Source organism: Prinia subflava, chromosome 3 (genome assembly GCF_021018805.1).
Source record: "Prinia subflava isolate CZ2003 ecotype Zambia chromosome 3, Cam_Psub_1.2, whole genome shotgun sequence".
In the NCBI taxonomy this organism is placed as follows: domain Eukaryota; kingdom Metazoa; phylum Chordata; class Aves; order Passeriformes; family Cisticolidae; genus Prinia; species Prinia subflava.
Window position 1 is genome coordinate 83,807,645 of NC_086249.1, and position 17,985 is coordinate 83,825,629.

The 17,985-nt window shown below is 37.9% G+C and overlaps 1 protein-coding gene across 1 annotated transcript in view; it reads right to left on the minus strand.

Annotated features, from left to right (window-relative positions):
* MYO16 (myosin XVI) overlaps positions 1 to 17,985 on the minus strand; it is a 359,373-nt gene that overhangs the window by 45,882 nt on the left and 295,506 nt on the right. The window contains exons 28-29 of the mRNA XM_063392794.1: positions 13,979 to 14,081; positions 2,221 to 2,317 (exon numbers count right to left, since the gene is read on the minus strand). Coding sequence (XP_063248864.1) covers positions 2,221 to 2,317; positions 13,979 to 14,081 — 200 coding nt within the window. The remainder of the gene's footprint in view (positions 1 to 2,220; positions 2,318 to 13,978; positions 14,082 to 17,985) is intronic.

The window sequence follows — 17,985 nt, forward strand, 5'->3', positions numbered from 1 at the left end:
CCAGAAAGGACTTATCTGGTTTGCTTTGTTTTGGGTTTTCCCCCCAAATCTAGAAGAAGGGATTGCTAGACAGATTTGAAGTAAAAAGAGTTCATAGTAATTTTGGGCAAGACATGTTTTCCTAAAGCTAAGCTCTTATCTGGGCATAAGATGCTACATTTAAAGCCCAATACAGAAATTAGGATCACAGATCAGAATATCCTGAACTGGAAGGCACCCACAAGGATCATCAAAGTCCAACTCTTGGCCCTGCACAGGACACCCCAGGAGTTACACCCTGTGCCTGAGAGCATTGTCTGAACAGCTCTTGAGCTCTGTCAGGCTTGGTGCTGTGACCACTTCCCTGGGGAGCCTGTTCCAGTGCCCAACAAGCCTCCCAGTTTCATGATCATCCTTTGGGCCCTGGCACTGGTCATGAGTGAGAAGAGATCAGCATCTGCCCCTCCGCTTCCCTTCAGGAGAAAGTTGTAGGCTGGTATGAAGTCTTCCCTCATCCTCCTCCAGACTGAACACGCCAAGTGACTTCAGCTTTTTGTTCAGCTTCCCCTCAAGGCCCTTCACCCTTTTCCTTACCCTCCTTTGGGTGTTTTCTAACAGCTTTGTTTTTTTGTTATATTGTGATTATTGACTAGTTTGGCTATTATTCAGTGTTTTCAGGAGAGATCCAGCTTCCAAAGTCTTCTGTATGTAAAGGGCGAGAGGATAAAAGTGCCTTGGGACTGACACCATTACTCACTAAGCATCACTATGTCAGTGTAAAGTACATGGATACCAATTTTAGGATAACATAAGAGCAAGCTACTGACACCCTCTTCTATTCCAAATCTGCCAGAGCTCTTTGGCATACTAATTCTACAAGCTTACAATTGCACCTGTTTGCAAAAGGCAGCTTCTTTCATGAGCTGATGACATGAGGTCAATGTCTAACTACTGCTTACTCATCCAAATTCCTGATTTTCTCGGGTTTCCCAGATCACAAAAAGCATGCAGATGAGCCATAGCTTTAAACACACAATTTTGGCAAAAATAACTTTTCAAGTTACCCTAATTAAGTAGGATAGAAGCAAAACCAAGAAGCATATTTTGTAAGGAGCCAAGAAGCCCTGTTATCTTCATTCTTCAGGCAGGCTTTGGTGATCCATTCTCTTACTTCAGCAAAACATGGACATATCTGAGGATGTTTTAAATTTTGGTGTAGGGCTATATTGAAGCATTCTGTTTGCAAGTTAGAATATTGAAATATTTCCTATCTTTGATAACTCAGCATAAGAAGGGAAAGAGGATAAACTGTTATTACTTTTCAAAATGCATAAATACAATAGGGTAATTTGCATTAAAAAATCACGCCCAAGTTATAAACTCAGCTGAACTGCAGTGTCTGTTACCTGTCCTTCTCCATGTTCATTTCTGAACTGTTACCATTTGGATTTCACTTGCTTCAGGTTTTCTCTTGACATCCTCTATTTCATTACATGCTTACAGTGAAGAACAGATAATCAAAATGAAAGGGGTTTATGTTTCTTAAGTCTCAATGTTATGTGTCTGACAAAAAAAAGATGAGATTTTGTCTTTTTAATTTCACTTAAATAGGTGAAAATGGGAATTGATACAGACATCAGCCAATTAGGTAAATAATGAATAGTGTGAAGGAAGCTTCTTCAAACAAAGTAATATCCCTATTTTCAGCAGCTATTTGAGACTTTGATAGGAAATGGAGCATAGGTAACAGGAAAACAGGAGGCAGTGGATAGTACCTCCTTTTAAAAATATGCCAAAAAAAGTCAGTGTCCTTAGAAAAAATGCAGGTGTAAAATGGGGAAAAGTATAGACAACTAAACACACTAACTTATTTGCTTTGTTTTTAGGACCAATATATTTGAAAATATTCAAATTTTGTATCACTGTTACAATATTTGATATGCAAAAGGAAAGCAAAGGTCATATTAATGCCTTGAAAAATCACTGAACTTCCTCTAAAAAGAAAATATTCAAGATCCTCTAAGCTTTAATTACATTTGAGAGTTTGTTGTAAAATTATGTTTGACAGACAGAAAGTGCAAGAATCACCAATGCTATTATCATCCCAAAAATCTGTGTATATCTGTAGGAAAATGTATAAAATACAGCAACTATTCAAGATGGAGAAAATCTCTTTGTTATGCAATATTCTGCTCCGTGTAAAAAGCAACAGCTCAGGAATACTTTTTCTGTAACTGTTACCTTTTTGGCAGGTTATAATTTTCTTCTGAAGCTGAAGGCACAAATCGTTGAGATGGTCAGCCTGCCAGTACTTAAGAAACACTTTGCGGACTCCTATCTAGAATACAAACAGCAGAGAAATCATCAACAAACAAGGCCAAAACAATGACAAGTAAATAGAGATTGCATGTTAACAATCCAGCAAAGGGCTGAAATAATATCTGCAATTTACGAAGAGTACAATGCCAATTCTTTAAGAGAAATGCAGTTATCACTTGGTTGAATAAAAGGTGTATTTGTAAAGGATGAACAAGCTGTCAGACAGATAGTTCCACTTCAGTTCTAAAAATATCCAGAACAAATAGTTCAATCTTCAAGTTAAATACAAGTTGGGGAAAAAAGCATTCTGAATCTAATTACTCTAATGTGTTGGACAACATAATAGAAAATAAGGTTTAGGTCTTATAAAGCAGAAGGGCATGTGCATGGAGAAAGGTGACAAGACAAACCCATGTGGAACAGAAAACGATGAGACAGCTGCCATCTGTGGAACAAAAAGAACTTAACTGAAGCTGGAGAATGGCAGAAACTCACTGTCTTTAGTGACAATGATAGCAAATATCCAATAAAATTATGAATCCCAGTTCTTAGCCTTGTATACTGAAGCTGTGCTTTGGGTCTCCTTTTAGGATCAAAGTCAGATACAGAGGGACTCATTTGTGAAAAATAATCTCCTAAGTATTGTTTCTGGTGTTGTGTAGTATCTTGGTTTAATTAATCTAGTTTTTGAAGTAACAATCATTAAATTCTCTCACTCCTTTAGAGACAAATCTAGCTAGTTAGACCAAAAGAAAACACCTTTCTTTTGATACCTTCTGAACAAGCTGAAACAATCCTATAAAATTCTTTTCTATATTGTCTTCAAAAGCATTCCTCTCTAATAGACTTAGAAAACCATATACAACCTAGCAACACAGCAAGTTAACTGGAAAAAAAACCCCAAATTACAAACCAATCATTCTTCTCAGGAATTTTGTAGAAGTGACTTTCTTCACTTCATAGAAATAAAAGGAACAGCGCCAGAAAACTGTGCTACCCTAGAAGATTCTAGCTTTTGCCTAACTATTATTATTTTATGGCTAATAGGCATTCTGATTAATTAATACAAGTCTGGCTAAAACTGCAGAAATTCATTCCAACTCTTGTTTGCCTCCAGCTTACAAGCTCATTCTCTTCTTACTGAACCATCCTGCTCCACTGGTGTTTTTTACTTTAGATCTGGGAGACAGGTATTTGGAGGGTTAATTGCACACCCTTTCGAATTGTTTTTAATCCTAACACTGTCAGATGTACATCCTGGTAGTGTTGGATGACAGAAAGCCAGGACATATATTTCATGGCTAAACTCTATTAACTAAATTCAGAAACGATTGTGGCAAATTTTTGTCCCTTGGTTTACCTTCTCTCTACTGTAGAGAGCAACTATTTTGAATAAAATATTTTAAAAAGTCTGTAATTCTGAAGTTTGAGCTAACAATGATGGTACAATTGCTAGTCTTATAGTTAAAATCAGATGCACTCAAATGGCAAAAGTGGAATACTTTTAAATTTTTTTCCCATCAGTATCTCTTTTCCCAATAAATTAGTCCCTTTTCAATTATCTCAAAGTGTGTGGAAGTAGGTGACAAAAAAGATGTTTTACTTGTCTCACCATTGTAGAAATTCAGAAATAGGAAATGGGCTTTCTTTGGATGTGGGTTAATCTGAGGCAATTTCCCTGAAATCCAATTGTGCAGTCACAGGCTGCTCTTAGGGACATACTCTCATCTTCATTTTCTTGACTGATAACTTCCAACAAATTTTTTTTACTTTTCTTCCTCAGCTTTCAAAATTCTCTGTTCAGCTGGTTATCTTAACCCTTTGCTCACTGAACAGTTTTTTTCCATCCATCTTATCAAACCACATAGTGAACCTGCATTATTGCTAGTTTAGGCTATGATTATCTCCATCACCTTGCTTACATTGCCTTAAATACAGAATTTTTCTGTAAAAAATAGCCGAATTATTATTCATATAGTTAACTGTAATTAAATTATCATGTGGTTATTATAATTACCATTTCATCTCAGCTCTCAGACAAAGCCTGAGAACAAATGCTTAATAAAATTATATTCCTCTACTTTGATTAAATTCTCTCTTTATACTCCACCTTCCCTTTCCACAAATCCTTTGCATCACACACTTTTTTCCTACTGTCTCAGGCCTATGCCAAATCATCCAATTTTTCCTTATTTCTGTCTTTTGTCCTTAATTACTCAGAGTCCTGGCTTTTTCCCTTACTACAGCAATACTGATACTCTGACAGTAGAAACGGGTATGAAGAGTTGCACTTTCAAACGTTAAAAAAGCTCTTATTACTAGTAATGCCTATGGCAAAATTAGCAACCCCATTCTCAAACACTCATTATTGACACACTGGTTGGTCACATTTAGGCTACACTTCAAATGTGTAACTTTAACTAAACAATGAGTTGCAATTTATTGTGCAGTGTGCAGTCACAAAATCACAGTCAAGACAATTGCTGCAGTTTATGTTGGTTTAGCTACAAGTGTCTGGCACTGCAGTCACAAAGCTATCCAGGGGACATGCAAAGCTCTTTCCTCTCATCCTACACTGTAGGAACAACATAAACAGAGTTATTGTGGCATCACTTATGCTATGAAGTTCATTAGTAGGAGCCTGCTACAATTTTTAAGTGAATGAAGAAATACAAAATGTCAATACAAATCCATTTTTACATTCAGCTAAAAGCTATTTATAGATTTTTACATCATATGCCAGGTCTACAGAGAGCAGAGTTCTGGACAGAAGCTTGTATAGCAGAAACTGCTATTACATGTTTGATTATGTTAGTACAGATAGAAATCTCTGTTGCTTAGTCTTTGAATTAAACCTGAGAGCCTCTAAGGCCAACCAAGAGTATAAGATAGTCTCGCTGCCCTCTTTACAGTTCTGGTGTTCAGTAAAAGCAACAGTGCTGAAAAATGTTGGAATTTCATGTCACATATCAAAACAGTTTTTGAGGCTGCCACCTGTCTTCATTCTGGTCTCTTCTTTAATCACAAAATGCTTCCTGCTTGCCTAGGGGAAAAAAGGGTTCAAATGTTCTTCCACTAAAACACTCACTTTTCAATATTTTTTTTCCTGGACTACAAAGTGCTCTCATCTGAATCTGAAATTTTAATGTCATTCAGACTCCTGTAAAAGTAAACCATCTGTGAATTACAGTCATAGTTATTTTAATTAGGAAAGCATTAAGGTTTAAAATGTTATTTTTCAAAATGACACATTTTTTAAAGACTAAGTAAAATTGTCATTAATGACTACCAAAGCTTCAATTGCTACTAGAGGACAGCTTTTCTTTTTTTTTCCTGGAAGCAAAGAGAAAGAATAGAAGGAAGCTGTTCTTTCTCTTTTTTCCTCTTCTTCTTCCTTTTTTCTTTTTTTTTTTTTGATTTTGCAGAAAAGGTGTAGGATGTAGAAGTACAGACATTCAAAACTACGGAATGGATGCTGAGATGGTGTGTAGGTGGCATGGAGGCAGTATTAGCTCATACTTAATAGGTGTCAAGGGAATGTGTAAAGCTGTTCTTTAGTTTAAAAAAGGCAATTTGTGGGAGTGCTGTGTGTTTCTGGCAGTACTTTCAAAATAGCTACCTACAAAAGACAGAGAACTATAGTCTAATGATATTTTACACAATGACACACATTTTCACAGAGCATTAATGAAATTTAGAAAAAAGCCTTAATACTATTGTAAAATGTGTCTTCTTGCACTGTGCATGTCTACAAAGATATTATAATGACAAATACAGGTCACTGATTTTTAAGGACTGAAATTTTATTTTTAAAGGTTTACTCTCTCTGCTTTGCTTCATACATTTTAAAAGTCATTCTTTTGCCTCTGCAAACTAGTGACATTGCACCGTGGTACATACTGAATAAACCTACATTTTAGCATAGTTTATTTATGGCCTTAATATAAAGTATGTGAGTATTCAAACAAGTGACGTCAAACATTTATATACATTCTTGTCAGGTGCTGGACTTTAGGGAGAAAAACTGTCACTCAGGTCTCTGGGACAGGGCAGAATAATGGCCACTCCTTTTCCCTGAACTGCACAAATCTCACAACTCTTCATACTTGTGAGGCAACATGAAGAACTGTCTTACAGGAAAGGGAAGGAAGAGATCAGGAAATACAAGATGCATGTAAGAGACACTCAGTAGGGGAAACCCTACTCCAGTTTTATCTCATGGGATCTTGGTATTTACCAGACCTATCATTCTAGTTTTCAGAATTCTAGAAACAGACACAAAATGCGGTGGTATATTCTCCTCCCCACCTCCTCCCCAGATCTCCTCTTTGATCTCATTCCTAACTTGAGCCAAACCACTCACTCACAACACAGAAGAAACAATAGGAAAGGGTCTCTTGGCATGAATGAGAAATACAAACAACAGGGAGAGAAATGGCACGGAGAGGAAGAACTAAGACAGGAAACTGCAAAACTAATCAGAGACACATAAGCCATGAAGACTGGGACCAAATATGAAGCAAAGTATCTAGAAAAGTGTCAAAAGGCAGGAGAGGTGAGAGGGGAGAGGGGAAGACACGGAATCCAAATCTGAGATGCAAAAGATACCATACAGAAAATTTGGTTAGCAAGACTCGTAATCCTAAGCAAAACCTGAAAGATGGATGGAGAGAGGGAGGAATATATTCTAGAGGGAAAAATATACTTTCCATAGAAATATGAACTAAAAATAGAGTTTTGTGTTGAAAGAGTGAGTGCTTGTGAGCATCCTGAGGCCGAAGTCAACCATCCATCCTATTCTCTGGCTGAAGGGAAGCATGGATTTGTCTAGTGTGGCACAAAGTCACTGAGTAAGCTTGTGGGCAGTGCCTGGCCCAGGGCAGTCTTCTGGTAGCACTGGTGAGCTCGAAAGTCACTCTCTGGTGGTTTCTGCAACTAGCAAATTATTTCCAATATATAATGGACTGACAAGATGAAACAAGAATAAAATGGGACAATATCATTTTACTGATATAATCCAAAGTATGAGAGAAAAATAGATGCTTGTGTTTTAATAATTTCTGTTAGTATGAACCCCTCCCCCCCCCAGGATTTTTTTTAACTGCCTAAAAGAAAACTGACTTTTAAAGTACGACATTCAAAACAAACAAGAAATTTACTTCAGTTAAAATTACTAAGTAACAAATGAATGAACTGGCATACAATTTATGAGTTTTAAAGTTTTCCTACTTGAGAGAAAGAAAAAAGTTAAGCATCCCTTATATATTGGACCCCTTATATATTAGATTGCTTGCAAACTCCAGTGCTTCAGCATCTCAGGTACAAAGCAATTTGTATAGCATTGCCACTTTTATTTTAAGCCAAAATAAACAGTTCTATTTAACTTAAAAGATTCTCTGAACTAAGCATAAAATTTATGTATGTATGATTTCGTACACTTCTGCTCAGTCCTCTGATTTAATCATATGCTACTTATGGTCTACATTCTGCTATTTAATCATAAATATACTTTTTCCCAAAAAAGATGATAGTATGTTAATATTGATAGTATGCTAATACTGATACATTGAAATTTAAAAATACTTAAAGACAGCTCTATCAAATCTAATAAATGAAACACCCATAGAACAGTAATAAAACATGATTTTGTCTCTGACTGGTAAGAACTGTGGATCAGGCTTTGTTTTCCCTTTGCAGTTCTAGAAGCGTTACAAGAATTTAAAAATCTCTTAATGAACTTCTGGGATTTCTCTATATTGAGGACTTATTCTCTGTTTTAACACTCATGACTGCAAGTTTGATAATACAGTTCCACACTGGCAAAGATCATTTCTCCACAAACACTGCTGGCTCCTGAAACAGCTTCAGCAATGTTTGTAGTTGTGAAAGTGTGAACTGGCACTAACACAGCATCTGTCTTAAGCAACCACCTCATTTGGAGCTTCATTAAAACATTCCAACTGACTCTCCAGTGTTGCTTATTTCACACCTGATGAGTCTTGGATCATCCCACTTGAAACTTAAGACTTATCTTATTCTTTGACAAATGAGTGTTCTCTTGTGTTCAGAATTCAAAGTTACTGATAGCGAGGAATCATTGTGGTTAGAGGAAGCAGTTTAAATATTGGGAAGATAAACTAAGACAAAGCTTTTATTAGAATTTTTTAAGGATTGCTATCTTTTAACCCGATAAGCATTTCTAGCAGTCAAAGGCTGAAATATTCACTTTCACTGAAGTCTGACTTTTGCAGTGCTTGTATTTAACAGACACGTTTTATAGTAAAAGCAAATTAAATTGATGTTTTCTTTTTCTTCTCGTATGGTACTAGTTGCTTGCATTTCAGCAAGCTCCATCTGAAGTAACACAGAAGGGTTAATTGCAGACTACTGACCTTAGCTAAACAAAATGTAGATCTCCAAGTTTTGATGAGAAATCTCAGTAAGCTATGAGCTAACTCTTTTTTATTGAATTTATATTTGCAAGTTTAACAGTGTGAGGAATGATAATCCAAACAAATGAAAGTTTCCTTATGTCAGTAAAAAGAGCCAAGGACTGTTTGTGCCCATACTTCTCTCAAAGCATGATAATGTTTGCAAATTAAGTCATGCCATTGGGACGGTAAGGCTTGCTTAGCTAATGCATCACTGTGTGACAATAAATGAACACAGCACTGAAAATGGGGATTTCCTAATATAAAGACCTTCACATATTTTGGGGGACAGGAGATTCTTCTGCTTTACATGGACCAGCCAGTAGGTCTGCTCAATTTAACTCTGAAGTTACTAAATATCACCTCACTGACTTCCCCAGGGTTTAAACAAGTCTAGTACTTTCTCTCTGCCTGGAATAGAAACTGGTTTGTTTTGATTTAGCAATCTGATTTTCTCTTACATCATATGTGCCTGGAAGTCACAGCAAATACCTAAGCTTGTAGTGATCGAGTATATATTTAAGCTGAAAGAATACCTTATCAAGACTGCACACAGAGTCAAGATGCAAAAATTGCCTTTCATTAGTAGCTCTGCACTTTCGTAATTTCAGTACTTAAGTGCATGACTGAAACTGCATGGTATGTCAGCTTCAATGAAACCACTATTTTATTGTCCTAGTTTAGTTATCTCCAGCTCAGCTTACCCAAGGAGCAACATTTCATAAAGCTATCAACGCTTCCGTCCCTACGTGACGAAAGACAAGTCGGCAGGGGAGAAGACCAGCCTGGCTGAATACTGAGCTTTTGCTGGAACCCAGGGAAAAAGAGAGTCTATAGCCTTTGGAAGAAGGGCTAAGCAGCTTAGCAAGTGTACAAGGATGTCACTAGATCATGTAGAAAAAAGGTTTAGAAAGGTAAAAGCTCAGCTAGAACTGAATCTGGCCACACTGGGAAAGATAATAAAAATTGTTTCTATAAATGCATTAACAAAAAAACACGCCCAAGGAAAATCTCCATTCTTTTTTGGATGCAAAGAGAAAAAGGCAGAGGTATTTAATGCCATCCTTGCTTCAGCCTTCAACAGAAAACTAGGTATTTTCAAGTCAACCAGCCTCCTAAGCTGGTAGACAGGGCAAAGGAACAGAATCAATGGTTTGGATTGAGTTACTCCGTGTAAGTTTGCAGACAACACCAAGGTGGGTTGCAGTGTTGATCTGCTAGGAGGCAGGAAGGCTTTGCAGAGGGTTCTGGACAGGCTGGATCAATGGGCCAAGACCAGTGGTATGGCATTCAATAAAGCCAAGTGTCAGGCCACACTTTACCCACAACAATCTCAGATAGCCTTTCAGGCTTGGATCAGGACTGGAAAACAGCCCAGCAGAGAAGGACCTGGGGATGCTGGTTGATAGCTGGCTGAACATGAGCCTGCAGTGTGCCCAGCCTGGCCTGTACCAGGAACAGTGTGGCCAGCAAGGCCAGGGCAGTGATTGTCCCCCTGTACTCAGCACTGGTGAAGCCACACCTTGAGTGCTGTGTCCAGTTCTGGGCCCCTTACTCCAACAGAGAAATTGAGGTTCTGGAGCATGTCCAGAGAAGGGCAATGGAGCTGGTGAAGAGTCTGGAGTGTTCCTGTGAGGAGCTGCTGAGGGAGCTTCCATTGTTTAGCCTGGAAAAAAAGGAAGCTCAGGGAGGACCTTATTACTCTACAGCAACAATGAAAGGAGGTTGTAGCAAGGTGGAGGTCTGCCTCTCCCCCAGACAACTGGTGACAGGACAAGAGGAAATGGCCTCAAGCTGTGCTAGAGGAGGTTCAGATTGGACATTAGGAAGAATTTTCTCACTGTAAGTGTGATGAAGTATTGGAAGAGGTTGCCTAGGGAGATGGTGTAGTCACCATCCCTGGCAGTGTTCAAGGAACAACTCACATGCCACTTAGTGCTATGGTCTAGTTGATGTGGTGGTGTTCAAGGCTGAACTCAGTGAACTCGGAGATCTTTTCCAACCCTAATTATTCAATGATAATAAATACTTGTTTCTAACACATAAGCTGGTGAAGCAAGCAGAAGACATTGGCCAACTTATAGTGTTTGCTCTTATGCTCTGCTAAACAGTAGAAAATAAACCAAAATCAGACCCTGGTATTGGATCTTCTGCACTTTTTGTCTATTTGAGAACAGTATTTACAAGAGAAGAAAGATGAAGAAAATGTTCTGTAACTAGAGTCTGAGCTTTGGTGTTTTGAGGTTAATAAAACACTTGTCAAACACAGCTTATGTGAGAAGGAAAAGAAAAATTGTCAAGAAGGAAATAGATACAAAGATACCATTTTCTTTACTCATTTTCAGGGATGTTAATTCAGAACACTTTTCCCTCCCCCAGGTTAATACCACCTTTCTCAAAATGGGATGGTGAGGTACATTATCAGAAGAAAGTTAAATAAATTATCATCCAGATTCACTCAGCTAAAAAGTCCGGATCTTTCTTTTCATCTCTCTGCTCTTGAGCTTACTGGCAACTTTGTCTTCTGATGATGACATTTAAGCAGGAGGTTGATTTCAGATCTGTGTTGCTTGCTCCTAAATATCATCGTCTTTGATGAGGGTATTTTGGCAATCTTATAGTTCATTTTTTACCTGAATTTGCAACAGCTCTTCAGGGAAGTGCATGTACAGTGTTTCAGAAGACAATTTTTGATTTATTCATGAGCTCCTGCAACAAATGGATTTTCATTTCCAGCAGTGACTCATTTGAAGTAGTTACTGCTGGCAACAGTGGCTGAATAAACTGGTTATATGTGTAACCCCCTGCTTTTTGGATGATGTTTAGTAATGCACTACAGATGACTCCTTTCTTCTGACTTTGCTAGCTGACATCATCCTCCCTTCCTAATTCCTTTTTTTCTTTCCTTTCCTCCTCCCTCTTTCTACCTTTAAATGTTTTCTTTTTTTCAGATTCCTCTGCTGTAAAAGCATACAGGAGACCACCCATGACAAATGCATATTGTGTAAGCATCTTCATTTAGATTGTTATTTAAAGTTCAGCTTTCATGACTAGTCAAATGAATCAAAAAGAAAATTGAGAGGGAGATTATGTGACACAGCCATTAGTCACTACTGCTGATAGCTGGGTATGTGGGTTTTTATCACCTATGCAAAATAGGTTGGTTCAAAGCTGATATTCACTGGACATTTAAGAATCTGGACATAGAGTGGATTTTCTTCCTAAATTTTCTTCTACACTTTTCATCTTTCCATTTGTTTCTTATAACTCTCTGTGGCTTGAAAAGGGCGTATGGAGAAGGTCACTCATTTTTTCAAACCTTGTTCCTTTCAGTTTAGTCTGTTGCCACGTGCTTCTTAGTCACTGAGTGACAATGGTGTAACTCTCACCCCCAAACCCTCCTATTCCATTTGACTTATCAGTGTCTCTGAAGAGTTTTGTGCCTTTCTGGTCTGAGAGATAATGCATTATGCACTGCTGTGGTTTTGCACACCTGACTTCTCCTGGAGTTAATGAGATTCTGGAGTCATAACTTCTAAAATCTGTTTGGGATCACAAGCTTCAGTCCTCTGCAAGATGGAAGGATTCTGTTTTGCAATTTCCTTTTAATATTTTTGTCTTCCAAGGTTTCAGGCTTGTTTTCAAATGCCTGTCACTACAGAATCACTAGTCTTGAGCTCTAGGCTTTCACTGATGACCAACTGCTTTCTTTCTGTGCTGTAACAATGGTTCTTCTCCAGGAAATAAACTTGATAGGCATCCTGCTCTGTGTTTTGTGAACTGGAGCACAATGTTCAACTACTGCTACACAGTTTTTGTCCAATGTTAAGCTTTTATCTCCTCATAAGTTCTAAAGGTGAGAGGTTCTCTCATCTCCAGGTACTTGTAAGTGAAGGTACTGTTTCTAGATGTTAATGATTGGGATTTTAATAGAGCACCTTGTGGCAATGATGCAGAACATAGATCAGCAAACTTACAAAACCTGGGTAGGAAAAGCAAGTCTAGTTTAATGTTGTTATCTTTTTCTGTCTTTTGGTCTTTCCTATTGAGGGAGAAGGGCTATATATGTGCCCTCTAATTTGCTTGGTGACTAAACTGTAGCTTTAAACAGCATTTTGATGAAATACAAGTTTTCTTATGTGTCTGAGTGCAGGTGATCATGTATGTGTGCTCCCAGATGAGTGATGGACTACTGTTGTTACTAAAGAATCTGGGCCACTGAGAAATACTCATAGCACACATTCTGACTTACTTAGTCCTTGGCCTTTATAAACAGCTTTCAGAAACTTTTCTGGGCATTTAATCAGAGGTTTTACATTACCTAGAAGACCCCATCCTTTAAACTGAAGAAGCCTATGGGAGTGCCCTGACCACTGTCCAAGCCCTTAACTTCACAACTGTCCCTGAAATTGCTCTGGATGCTCTCTTGTGTGGATGGATTTCAGTCCTCCTGGGCCAGAAAAAGGCCTGAATCTGAAGCTCCCGTTGCCTGCAGGAATGCTCTGTATGTGAAGCCACAGAAAGCTTCATTTCTATTCAATAGCTTCTGTACTATGCAAGGAAACGTTTCTCTTTTTAAAATGAACATATTAAAGCAATCAGTCCTACTCAATTTCAAAGCTTTCAAAAGCAGGTAACTGAGTACTCCTGACCAATGGAGACATCTACCTTGCAGTCTTCACTCTGGTGAGAATTAACTAGGATATAAATAGGATAAAGAGACAGGATAGGAGGTTGATAGTTTCCTGTTTAGTGTTTGATACTTTTTTTGTTTGTTTTTTTAAACTTTACTTGATGTACAGCAGCCTCAGGTTCTCTGGTGTATCTGTGGATCAGCACGCTGGCACCTACAAATGCACTGACTACTAGGAAATCCTAAATAGTTGTTTAGAGTCTGCCCTGTTATGACAGTAGAGCATTTAGCAAAGGATTTTAAAGAAATAAAATATGTAGGCTTATTCAACCACTAAAATGTGAATACCAAATACCTTCAAAAATCTGGATAAAATTTACATAGTGTGCACAGTTAATTGAATCTTTTCCTTCCCACAAGAACACACTGATTTTTTGACACAATGATCACAGCTACTCATAAAACTCTAAAAATCAGTTTGATAATTTACCTAAGCATTTATTAAATGTCAAAAGAATACACTGCTGTGAAGGATCTGGTGGCTTGCCACCAATGGAAATGACTCAGCTAGCTTGTTTTAAAGAATGATATTTTAATTGCTTTGTAGATCACAAACCTGCCAGCCTTGTAATTTACACTGCTGAAGAACAAGACGACATCTCTCTTTGGCACTCAACTTCTTCTTCTCTCCTGCTGCTGTATCAGCCAAATCTTTATACCTAGAAAAATCAGCAGAAGTACAGTTACTCTAATGTTGGCCTGGTTGACATCTTTGTAGAAACTGTCAGTTTCCCTTTGACCCTCAAATCTTTGATATCCATACCGGAGACCTGGAATTCTGATCAGGGTGAAGAAAACAAGAAGGCAAATCACTCTAAATCTTGTATATTATTAGACATGACCTTGGTTAATAACAAGTGATGCCTAAAACCCAAATCTGCTTCCTGTCAGTTCTTTGAATGCCTCACTGAAATCAATGCCAAAGGAATGAAAAGCCTCCCCAGTCAAGATCATTGGGACTGAATTGGGTCATTGAAAGGAGGAAAATATGTTTTCAGTATGTATCATACAACTTATGCCTCCTAAGGAGTAATTCATAAGAAAGTGATGTTGACAAAAATAATTTTCATCAGTCTGAAATAAATATTCATTTTGAACAGAAAGTTAGGTAGCAAAGACACTTCTGGGAACTTGATCAGTTTACACTACTGGAAAGAAGTTCGAGAGGAGACTTGATTACAGCATTGAGTACCTTCAAAGACAGAAAATGCTGGTTATGAAAGGGTGCTTTGATGTACCGGATAAATATATCAAGGAAGGAAACTTAAGTAATACAAAGTTCAATGAAGTAAGAAATTCAAATTTTAATTGTGGACTTATTAAATTTATTGTAACTTATTACTAAAGAAATGGATGAATTGTATTCATTTTAATGCTACATAATATTACTATACTTTCTTGGAGGTATTCCTCTGTCTAGATCTGACTGCACGTAATGAGTCAGAATGCTTTTTCATTACAAAAAGCCAGGCTTTGAAAAGGATATACACTTTGCAAACATGTCAGTTTTGATTAAACCCCCAGTGAAATTGATAAGTTTTGAAGTTTGTGTGTTAATTACATTTCCTGACACTTTATTTATTTATTTATTTATTTCACAGCCAAATTCCCCTGTAGCTCTGCTATAACCCCAAATTGTGCTGTCTTGGGACCCCTTGCACACACCATGGTAGGCAAAGCTGTAGTGCTAGAATGGATCCAAGGACCTCCATTGTCCCAGAAGCTGTGGCAACTCTGGAGCAACACGTGCAGGTAAACTGCTATAAGACCAAATTTCACCTACAATTCTAGCTTCATGTAGCTGCACAGACCCTTGGGTACCTCAGCTTTGCTAATATTCTATTGTCTGGTAGCTGTCCCATGGCTAAGTCTGTACTAGTAAATGAAAAGTGAGAGGGACTGTTTCTCTGACACAGAAGCCATCTGGAAAAATCCTAGCCTGATGATTTGTTTATGCATTTAATATTATGTACATAATCTGCTATGCTCTACTAAACTCTGTCCCCTTCCAACAGAGTGTAACCACCTTCTTTGACTGGTCACTAGCCTGTCCTAGTTCCCAAATTGTGCCCAGGAACTGTGTGGAGGAATGCTGGTAAGAAGGGTCTAAAACTTCACCACAGATCCTTGTATTTAGTCTCACACTTCAGCTTAGCATTAGAAAACTGAGGATAGCACTTTCCCAACACTCCACTAGGTGTATGGTCACAAAGATATTTATTTTACGGGTTTCTATTAAGGCTGGGGTCACCTTGTTTCTCTACTTGTATCAACAGGTTTTTCTTAGAAATCACGGGGAATCAGAGGTGTTAGAGAAACAACTGCTGGAAAGCTTAGCAACTGCTGACTGAAGCAAAGATGACTAAGCACTGACTCATAATGCATGAAGAAGCAACTGCAAAAGTGGTCAGCCTGAAACTTCCTTAGAGCAGAAACCCAAAGAAACATATTTCTCTCCTTAAAAAAAGCCAAATCAAAATTTAAAATGTTGAAGTTCTAGATTTGGCTCAAGTTTTCTTGAAAGACATGCAAATGATAGAATTCAAGGACAGCCAAACATTCCTTACTATCTGTATTATATAAGATGCCAGACAAAAATGATCCACCATTTTCCTCCAGCTTTTAAAGTCTCCGAAATTCCACCACATTATCCTGGAAGTTTAAAGCAAGCTCTGTCTTAGAAAAGGAGGATGGGTTATGATAGCAGAGAAAGAGGAAGCTATGGAAATTTAACTCTGCCACAAACTTCCTCTGTGAATCCAGCAGGGCATTTGGAAGATGATCTACTTTTCCCTGTGTCAGACACTGAAAAGCTGTGCTCCTAGCCTGAGTTAGTCACCTTGTTCTCAGAACAGTCTGTGAAGACAGGTGTTTTTCACAGGGTGACTTGTTCTACACATTCTAGATATTTCTGATAGAATGAGAAGACATTGCCCTCTGGAGGTGCCTTTCTCCACTGGCCACAGATGGACTCGGAGAAGTCCAGACTTTCATGCTGGGTGACTGAGAGCAAGCTCACCTTTATGCCTGCTTGTCTGACTGAGCTACTCATCCTGCAGAGTAACCAAGAGAGGGTCTAAGAGAGCTTCCTTATTTATCCTATCACTGGTTCAAATCTACTGGCTAAGCACCCAGAATGAAAAAGTACTTTTATGTCTTGTATTATCATCTGTTATCAACCATTTCCATCTTATATAAAGATAAGAACAACACAAACTTTGCAGCTGTTTTTCAGCCACAATGGTTCCCCAATTTGACTCTCAGTCCAGTTGTGCATACACCCATGTCAATGCCAGGGAATTAATCAAAGTTCCTGAATGAATGGGAATAAGAGGAATACATCTGTTGGTGGCACCCCAACTTTGTCCTGGACAGAAGTGATAGCCTAACCATAAGCTCACATAATTTCTTCTGTATTTAGTTTTAAATGAGTGAAAAAACTAAAACTTTTTCTTTAAATTTACAATGAACTAAGATATAAAAAAAGAAATAAAAACTTAAAGGTGTGACATTATTATCAAAATGCAAAATATCTTTTAGATCTCAGAAACTTTTTGCTGTGGATTGACTTTGTGTTTCCTTGTAGACACAGTAATTTAATATCTTAAATTTAATCATTCTCAGGAACAGCAAAAGAACTTATTTTTTTTCAGAATTTATTCTATCGCAGAAATTAGTAATAAGAATGATGAAATTACAGTACAGGTTTGTGTAGATAAACTTGATATACTTGCATCAGAGGAGCTTGCTTCTGGGGAAATGCAATCTGGGGAGTTTTTGAAACTTTCCCTTACAGAAAATTCCTCCCCTAGCACTCCAGCCTTAATTTTCTCTGAAGTGAATGAACAAACCCAATTAAGTACTAGGCTTCTTCCCACCTGACAGGTCACACATTTTGTCCCCAGTAGATAATGTAAAATGTTTTTGTAGGGCTTTACAGAGGATCCTAAGGAATCCAGAAAGCATCATCAGTGCTATCTTGCTCAAAAAAGGTCTTTAATCCTGTGAAATGCATTTCAGCTAAACCTGGATTTACAAGTTACTTGTCTAGACTTTCTTAAAATCCAGTAGAAGAGAGTATTCTGGTGTCATATCCCTTACTGTAATATTGATGTTTACAGCGGGTCAGATGAACTGTGCACTGTAAGACCATCATGCCTTTCCACTGAGTATAAAGATGCTCTTGCCTTGAGCCTAGATTAGACAAAGTGAATCTAATATTAGACAAGTGAATCTCTTTCACAGCCAGCAAGCTAAAAAACCCCAGTGTTTCATGGTTAGCCAGAGCAAGTCATTCACTAAGGCATCCAAAATAAAATACAAAACAGAGAAATCTAAAGCATTAATTTACATCAACACCATTCCACTGCCATGTCAAGACTAATGTACTGTTGATTAGAAGTAAATGCAAAACCTCTTCTAGTTACAAGCTGAGACAGTGAACACTACTATTGAGGTGAAGGGAGGGTCTCCCCAGTGCCCATCCACATGGTATCAGTGTGAGAGAAGATCCATTTTCCCATCCATCTTTTTCCTTTAGCACCCTCCTTGTCCTAACTTGTC